Genomic DNA, 9511 nt, shown 5'->3' with positions numbered 1-9511 from the left:
CTTGGCTAAGTGCAGAGCAGGTAAGGGACATGTTTCAGTTTGACACTGGTTTTCTATGCAGGTTTTTACATTTTTGGACTAGTTCTCTTTTTGGTCACATATCTGAGCTCATTCCTTTATCTTGGGCTTGGTTTGGGTTTGACTGATTGACATGTTATGCATAATTGACAGAGAAATCTAAACATTGGGCTAAAACATCTTACTCATATTCAGAAAACTACAGGAACCAGGCCATACCAGAGCTTTACTGTGAACAGATACTAGTTACAGAGCGATTCCAGCTGGATTTGATTTTCCACAGCAGAATGGTCGGCTTGGTAAAGTGTAGCCAGGTATGGAGAGCGACAGTGACGGAAAACTGAAGCATCAGTGGAAAGCACCACATTATTTTAGCATCAAATGCTAGCAGAATTAGCATTAGCTTGAGTAAATTTGCATTACAAATTCATTACGTTCCACCATTCTCTAGTACTCTTTTAAAAGGTTGGAAATTTTTAAGTTCTGAGTTATTGGGAATGCATCAATACATCACAAGGTGTGATACTACTAATAATGAATAATATATAGAATATGCCCTTTTTTCCTTCAAATAATCCAGGCATATCAACACAAATCACTGTGGATTTCAACCCATCACATAGTGCTGATGCAACCAGCTCTGAGTAGTCATTGCCCTAGAAAGCAGGGTCATGTCAGTGCAGGCATGGCTCAGGTATGACTCAGATAATTCACAATGGAAAACAGTCTATCCAGGGTATGGCTTGGTTCTTTGTGGCAAAGGAAAAGCACCACTTAAAGAAGACAAGAAGGCCTCTGAATGGCTGTGAGTGGGATGCAAGACACCCAAACTGTTAAATAGGCAGCAACAGGGATAAGAAAGTGTGATGACATCCATTGACAAGGTGCTGATAAGAATTCAATGGTAAATGAAGAATGTCAGTGCTGGTTTGGAAAAAGATCCAGGGTTCCAGGTGAATATTAGGCACTTTCACACTAAAGTTCCAGAACCTAGTCCCTAGTTCCTGGGCTGTCTCGACTGGGGACTTTTGAAGCTCCTGGCCACTTTCGTGTGTCGCTTTCACATTGGACACAGAACTGCAACCTATATGTTAAATAAGCATGGGAGACACACAAAGCTTTTAGGTTAAACTTCACACATAATTACAAACTACACCGCTACCCCAAAACAATGAAGAATGAAAAAGTTGTTTTGTTAAGCTATTTCTTAATTATGGGGGGGAGCGACTGTGATCAAAATGGGACACAGCCTTTTATTTATATGTTTGGAATATGTTTATATTTCATTATTAAATCTGACCAATCTTTCAGTTTCACAGAATAAAAAAAAAACGGTGCAACGTACTCCATTAATAAGCGTCGGTAAGTTTCACTGTCGGCACTGGCAATATTTGACAAAAGTGATATAAAAGATATTAATTTAAAGTTTTTTTTTTCTATAGCACATTTCACACAAGTGCAACTGAAACACAATGCTGAAGACAAACACAGACGGACTCACACTAGGTCACTACTAACATCCAAATCTAACACCTTAAAACACACAGCCACACCCTAACACTATACTAACACTCACCCTATCACTTTAATTATGATTGCCATTGAAGTCCCTTGGTATGCAACACCCAACAAATCAGGTCGCCTGTGTGCGTGGAGCATTTCCAGACGACCCTTGAGCAGGTAAAGAGATAAGATGCGGGTTCGATTTTCATGCCACAAGCGATCCAGAGAAAGCACCACCTCACTAGGTTCTGCTATATCAAAGCAGTGCAGGTTATTAATGGGGGCTAGAGTGCACTAGTCTTCATTTACATCACACACTCTCTCCCTCAACACACAGTCAGCATATAACCACTTTTAACATTTAGTTCTGCCATTAACGAAAGGCTTGCCTATTGTCAAGCACTTGCAATTCATTAAGGAAGTTATTGGAAACAGATTCAATATGCATGTTAATTTAATGGGTTTTAGGAGGGCTGAAAACCGTTTGATGTATTTCTCAATGGCATTCAACCAGTGGCACAGAATAATTAATGAAGAAACAGGGAACAATGATCCATTCCATTGTTTTAAATATATCCATGTTAATGCAGTATGAATAAATGAACTGTGCCCGGTTCCATTTTCATTACAGTATAATTGACTGTTACTTCAGTCAGTCTAAACCCAGTGCAGAGTTAACAATGATCAAGCATTAATTTAAAATTGTTAACAAGAAAATTTATTTAACATATAGACAAGGTATTTTACAATAATAAAGCAAAAAGTATATTTCATATTTTTTTATTAGTGCAACAGGTGCTAATATGTCCAAAAGTACGAGACTTGTTTGCTACATTATACATTTATTGAAGCAATTATAGGATGAGCATTGCACTCAGAAATGCAAATACTGTTGGTCATTGTTGTGATGTCATAATTCCAGTTATTGCTTTTATAATAAAATTTTATCCAGATACTCCTTCAGCGGTAGCTAAGATTTGTGGGAGTAGTTAACCTTTATAAAGCATGGACACAAATCTCATGCGTGTACATTGATCTCACACTGCTTCGTTTGATACCAGTATGACTATTTTCCTAAGTTGTTCATAATTAAATAGAAAATGACATTCCAAATACCATCATGTTATCTTCTGTCAGTCATCATTGGTATTATGCTGTAAATTATATATTAGGTAATTATTAAAATATTTCACATTATATTGAGGGAAATCGGTCTAATTGGAAAAACTGCTGCATTCTTGAACTCAAGTCAACTGGCCAATTTAACAGATCTATCTCATCATTGTCTATTCAGATTAAGAAACAGGACCAGGAAGGTATTTCACTTTAATATACACTTCTCCTATTCAGCTCCATCACCATGTTTGTTTCTTTCAAGATTATAGCACTAGAATTTGATTGATGAGTAGTTCGACTACCATTCCTCTCTCTAAAGTGTGAACAAGTAGAACTTCTTAACCAGAGCAATACCATAATTATAAACCAACCAAACTGGAGTCTTTTACCACAACTTCTAATAATACCCAGGACAGGTCACAAGACACTAACAGTCCTTTTCCGTGTCCTGTCCTCTATCCATGTCCTAAACTGTAATGTAAATTGATGGGTTGTATTCTGGGTTGTTCCCATAACTGTGTAGGTGAACTGGTAATTTGGTACAGTATGACATAACTATCCCCCACATACAAAATACTGATTTCGTACTATGACTTTACCCGCGTGTCTTCTGCCTACACAAACGGGTCAAACCTACTGTCACAACTGACATCAAAGTGAGCTGAGAGCCATTTAATTAGATATATCACTAGGTCCAAGTTCCAGAGTCACCACTTTGCAGCTCGGTCAGGTTCACGCAAGAACCAGAAGTGATAGATTGAGGTCAGAAATAAACCCATTACTTGCGTGCCGCGTTTGCAGCATGTGTTAGTCCATCTGGCGATTAGGCAGCAGGATGAGAGCAAGCGGCGTATGCGCCGCAGTGGGAAAAGCGCAACGTGCGCCGCGATCGAACGCTCCCACGTTACCTCGGCACTGCCATTTCAAGCTCTGCTGATTATTATTATTATTGACTTCTCTACTTAGTATTTGCCACAAGGAACCTTTGGGAGACTTTAATCGTTTGCGGTTTAATATAGAACACATCTCAAAGGTGAAAAATTAAGACAGATGGATGACTGATGATACCCGTGCAGTGATCTGGATTTTGGGTCTCTCTGTCCTTTCTCTCACTCACACATTATGGGTCCAGGGTTCGAGGGAGCCAGGGTTCGCGAACTCCCCGGGTGATACTGTTGGTGGGGGGTGAATATGCCACGCGGAATTACAGAAATAGCTTTATGTGACCTACATTCCTGTTTTGCTTCAAGCAGTGCTTTGTCAACTCCGCATTTTGTCTTTCTCCGCATCAACATTCATAAAGTCCATCATTTCGTTTTTTAAAATTTACAGTTAAGTGTAATACGTGTACCATTACGTTAGCTTCAAAATATTTCGCAACGTTGAGAAAGTAACAAGATATTTACGAATGTATCTTAAATGTAAACATTAATTTGGCACTCCATTTAATGTAGCTATAAAATAAAAATGATTAACATACGTAGTATTCCCAAGTGAACAGCAAAGCCTTACCTCAGCGCCAACAAACAGGCTTCTTTTCACCTGCCGCGCTCGAGCATCGCTTCCGGTACCGACACAATAATTTCAAATAACTTTAGCGCGCGGCGCTACGTGTCTCAATAGATCGCGGCCTACTGACCTGCTCCCGTCCCGCCATAGTTACGGACTGTCGGTCGCGGGATGCGGTTTTTTACCCTGCCGTTCAGGCTGGACTCCGAGCCCGGCACCCGTTCGACGGAGTGCGCCAGTTCACATGCTGCCCCTCCGCCATGAGAGCGGATTCCCGCATTTACTGGTTATGTAATTAGTATGAGCCAAAACTGAATGTACATCAATGATCTCTCACTTTATATGGCAGAATAGTCCTCGTTGTTTAAACCCATTTCGTTAATAATAAAAATTGATAGTCGTGGTTTCAGTGGTCTGGTTACATTGCATCAATTTCAATCCAATTTTAAGTTATATAAAGTCAGCCGATGTAATCTGTTTATATAAACCGCATTTAGGACAGAATAAAATGAAAAAACTGGATTCTACACTGAATTTGTGAACAGATACTTCAAACGTGAAGGGCAGTTATACTATTAATTGATGCGCATGTGGAGTGGCGGCCAGGTCAGGGTCATGCACAAGCGTAAGTCTATTATGATCCATTTGCCTAGTAAATCCCAGTTAACACTTTTTTGTATCGGATGCTTTCTGAAATTAGAAACAGTGAGCTACTACGTTCCAAATAGCCTTCAGTTGCGTTTTAAGGTAGATGAAATTTATCCTTGAGCGCCATCTGCTGTACGTCTTGGTAGTTTAAATTGAGTCTTGAGCAGTGCATGCATTGCTCACTCTCACAAGGAAACTAGAGGGTTCATGGGAGTTTTCCCAACCAGTCTACATGTGCTTTGTGGAAAGGCATACGATCGTGTCCCTCAGGGGGTCCTGTGGGGGGTGCTTCAGGAGTGTGGGGTACGAGGTCCATTGTTGCGGGCCATCAGATCCCTATACAAACAGAACGAGAGCTTGGTTCACATTGCCAGCAGTAAATCAGACTTGTTCCCAGTGGGGGTTGGACTCCCTTTGTCACTGATTCTGTTCATAATTTTTATGAACAGAGTTTCTAGGTGTAGCCAGGGGTGGAGAGGGTCCTTCTCAAGGGCCTCAGGATTGCATCTTCGCTTTCATGATGTGGTACTGTTGGCGTCGCCGACCTGCAGCATGCACTGGGGCGGTTTGCAAACTGAGTGTGAGGTGGCTGGGATGCGGGTCAGCACTTCCAAGTCTGAAGCCATGGTTCTCAACTGGAAATGGATGGATTGTCCTCTTCTGGTGAGGGATGAGTTGCTGTCCCAAGGAGAAGAGTTTATGTATCTCGGGGTCTTTTTCACAAGTGAGGGAGATTGACAGGTGGATTGGCGCAGTGTCAGTGCAGTGTCTCTTTAGCTGAAGAGAGAGGTGAGCTGGAAGGCAAAGCTTTCGATCTACCAGTCGATCTATGTTCCTACCCTCACCTATGGTCACGAACTCTGTGTAGTGACCGAAAGAATGAGATCACATACAAGCAGGTGAAATGAGTTTCCTCCACTGCGTGTCTGGGCTCAGCCTTAGACATAGGGTGAGGAGATCATGGACACATTTTAATCTAATATCGTCAAATCGCACAACCCTAGTCATTGATATTGTTTTTAGACTCTCTGTATCCAAGGCCTTGAAACTCCTTTTCCGTTTACAGAGTGCTACAAATGGATTACATATATGTTACAGTCAGACAATCCATATAAGTAGGATTGTCCTGTAACAATGATGCAATACCAAGGGCAGACTTCTGTAGTTCTCAGGGAATTCCCACGATCGCCAACATCAGCAGAGTACAGAAAATGCAAACGCTAATGACAGTCGCAATGAGAGAAGTCTGAGACCCTTTCATTGATTTTGCCGCCAGGGCTTACAGAGTCTGGGGCTGATAGCCAATGAGAGGAAGAAAAAAGCGGAGAAGAGGTGTGGTCTCTGTCCTCTGGCACAAACTCTCAGCCATTGATCTGGCTGTATTTATGTCTGGTCTGGTTGGGTAGATTATTGACTGCACCTGGAGCTTTGCTTGGCCCTGTTTCCCACAATGCTTATTGGGTGCCAGCCAGTCTTTCCAACCTATTTATACTGGTGACGCTCCCCCAGGCCATATCCTTCTGACCATCCCAATACTAGACTAAAATAAAACAGATTTCAGGCAGCTTAAGCTTCAGTGATAAATCGATGCCATTTACTTGTGTTTGCAGCATCTCCTATATTGTCGACCTACAAACCAGCGTGTTACTACCAGACTTTAATGTTCCATGCGTGTAGTAGAGAAATGTGACTTCTTATGACAGCATCTGAATGGGTCCCGCAGCCAACGCACAGTAAAGACGATCCTGCGCATGGAAAGAATTCGTAGGGGCAGGTCAAATTCCCATAATGTCTCAGAATGCAGTTATTTTTTTCATGCAAGGAAAAATGAAAGTACTGCTATAGTCTGGGTTTAATATCAGCACTATAATTTCCCATAAAGCAAAACCCATAATTCAAAGTATGACTGCTGTGATGCTTAAGGCCACATGTGTCCATGGCGACTCCTCATATTTAACAGAAAACGTTTAAACATTTTATTTCATATTTCTTTATAAATGAAAAAATAATCAAACCAAACCAAGCTCTGGAGTTGCTCATCTGAAGATAATTTTCCCCAAGAAAGTTTGACATCGTGGAGCACAGTCAGAGTATGAGCTGTGTTCTCGGCTGTGCAGTGCACAGGTGCCTGTTGAGTGCCAGAGTGTGGAGGCATGAGTGTCTCTCTCCTGCGCTATGCTGTCCGAATGGCCATGTTCTAAACTGCAGGACATCCTGCTCAGCTTTCCAGAAGCCACTAGAAGCAATCACAGACTGATTTCGGGCAAATTTTGTCCCTGTCCTTGCCAGACAGAGAGAAATATGATATCCTGCTGAGATCCAGCAATTGTTTTTTGTCCTCTGTAGAGGACGTCATGTTTTTGCTCATATTTACCATACTATACAACCCACTGTCGTTCCACTAGAGCACTGTGCTAAGAAAGAAGAAGAGCTCTGAGGTTCATATCCAGTGAAGCAATGCGCCTCTTCCCACTACCGTAAGCCTTTTTCAGAATTTCCCCCTGGGATGTATAATCTTAATCTTGGAGGACAATTAGGGCAATAGGATGACATCACATGTGTGGGGGTGTGCTTTTTACCAACAATTAATGCAAAAAAATCAAAATGAAAAATCATTTTTTCCCCTGGAACTCAGGAGAATACAGCTAGGTCTGCCTTAATAAATATCACTGTTTTGGAATGAATATCAGCTGTTTGTTTCTGTAGCATAACTTGTCAAACAAGCACAAGGAAGCACATATAACAAGCTCAGTAGTGGGGTGAGGGGGGGTTCTGCTAAATTTACCAAGGGATCCCCGCACCCAGCAAATTTTATTCAGTGCTTTTCGTAAAAGACAATCACGCAAAATTAACAAGAATTTACCATTACCTGAAATTCCCACGCCACCACCCCCGTCCAGCTGACAGCCAATCAGGATTGGGAGCGGGACTTCAGACGACTCTTGCAACATCCCCAAAGGCTGAATAAATCCCCTATCGTTAGCCCCAGTTTATCCACTATGCCTCTAGGAGATGTGGCCCCCAGCACTTCCTGCAGAAAACCACAGGGTCTGCCTGGTCGTCTGCATCGCTTACTCTGTTACTCTGTGTGTCTCATTCTCAGTGCAGCGAAAGAACATGTAGCGAGACCGATTTTTTAAATGTTTACTTAGCATCACATTGCTGTTCTGCGGGTGAAGAAATTTAAAGCACTATATAGTTTCATGTATTTATACAGATGGGATCGATTTTGTGCATATACAGCTTGAGCATGACAATCGCTGGAATCTCACTATCCTCACTCCCACCAGCCCTTTGCCCCCTCCCCCCAGGTCACAATTTGCAAGTCTGTACATTCGCGGCATCCTCTGGCCAGTGGTATGAGTCCGCAACAAACTCCTCGTAGTCTGTACTGTACATCAGTGAGCGCACCAGTGCTTCCTTGTCCTCTGGTTCTGGACTCAATGCTGCCATCTGGTGTTCATATGCATATTGCACTACCTGCAATGAACATACAGACAGAACAAAGACACACAGCTGTGTCGGGACTAGCAATGAGTTCAAAGGAGCCTGAGAGGTTATTACTATAAAGGCACATTGTAAAGGAGGGATAATATGGGCAGCCTTTCACCTTAACAGCCAGTTTACAGGAGACCTCACGGATCTGGGTGAGAGGAGGGTAGAGTCTCCCTTCAGAAAGGTCCTTCTCTGTTACCTGTTCAGCAATGGCCTTTAAAACAAACCAAGCAGAAGGTACTATTACAGCCACATATACAGGAGGTCACCAGCACACCAGGTGAGGAGTAAGAGAGCCAGTGGGTATGGGAGGGGCTAAGACAGGAAGCATGTGTGGGAGGGGCTAAGACAGGAAGCGTGTGTGGGAGGGGCTAAGACAGGAAGCGTGTGTGGGAGGGGCTAAGACAGGAAGCGTGTGTGGGAGGGGCTAAGACAGGAAGCATGTGTGGGAGGGGCTAAGACAGGAAGCATGTGTGGGAGGGGCTAAGACAGGAAGCCTGTGTGGGAGGGGCTAAGACAGGAAGCATTTGTGGGAGGGGCTAAGACAGGAAGCGTGTGTGGGAGGGGCTAAGACAGGAAGCGAGTAAGAGAGTAAGAGAGGGACTGTTTGTGGGAGAGAGACAGTAAGAGAGGGAGGGGTTAAGACAGTAAGAATAGGAGTTGTTGTGGGAGGGGCTGAGACAGTAAGAGAGGGAGGGGTTAAGACAGTAAGAATAGGAGTTGTTGTGGGAGGGGCTAAGATAATACAGCTAGTTGGTGTTGGAGGAGCTACAACAGTATGATAGGGAGTACGTATGGGAGGGGCTAAGAGTAAGAGGGCGTGGGAGGGGCTGAGACAGTAAGAGAGGGAGCTGGTGTGGGGGGAGGTACGTATATATTTTTGTGCCATTGTGAACAGTACTTATGGCATCTTTCAGGGCACAACGCTACCTCAGCTGTGGTGAGGAAAACGGCATCGGGAATGTGCCTCATGGAACAGGCAACGATGCCCAGGGCCAAGCCAGGGAACACATAGGCATTGTTGCCCTGTCCGGGGAAGAAGCACCGCCCATCAGGGAGAGTGACAGGGTCAAAGGGGCTTCCGCTGGCAAAGATTCCCCGTCCCTGAAACACAGAAAACACAAAATGATTTATTATCTCAGTATACAGATCAACACTGTACCCTCTACTCTTCATTATCTATACAGATCAATACTGTACCCTCTACTCTTCATTATCTATA

General features: G+C 43.1%; 1 protein-coding gene and 1 long non-coding RNA gene across 5 annotated transcripts in view; both read right to left on the bottom strand.

Moving 5' to 3' along the window:
• Positions 1–225: 225 nt before the first annotated feature.
• Positions 226–4221, bottom strand: LOC111844574 (uncharacterized). Its single transcript, XR_002838419.2, has 3 exons — positions 4150–4221; positions 1595–1689; positions 226–1102 (listed from the first exon to the last, which is right to left on the bottom strand). It is a non-coding gene; the product is annotated as an uncharacterized lncRNA (long non-coding RNA).
• A 3313-nt stretch (positions 4222–7534) lies between these two features.
• The window catches only part of me1 (malic enzyme 1, NADP(+)-dependent, cytosolic), a 33405-nt gene continuing 31428 nt past the window's right edge, over positions 7535–9511 (bottom strand). For all 4 annotated transcript variants that reach the window (XM_023813131.2, XM_023813134.2, XM_072716237.1 and 1 more), the window contains 3 exons: positions 9220–9393; positions 8405–8503; positions 7535–8274 (listed from right to left, as the gene is read on the bottom strand). In XM_023813131.2, the coding sequence (XP_023668899.1) occupies positions 8107–8274; positions 8405–8503; positions 9220–9393 (441 nt within the window). In that variant the 3' untranslated portion in view covers positions 7535–8106. The remainder of the gene's footprint in view (positions 8275–8404; positions 8504–9219; positions 9394–9511) is intronic.

The sequence above is a fragment of the Paramormyrops kingsleyae genome, chromosome 9 (genome assembly GCF_048594095.1).
Source record: "Paramormyrops kingsleyae isolate MSU_618 chromosome 9, PKINGS_0.4, whole genome shotgun sequence".
Classification (NCBI taxonomy): Eukaryota; Metazoa; Chordata; class Actinopteri; order Osteoglossiformes; family Mormyridae; genus Paramormyrops; species Paramormyrops kingsleyae.
The sequence above is the reverse complement of the archived record's forward strand: the minus strand, read 5'-3'. Positions and strand labels throughout refer to the sequence as shown.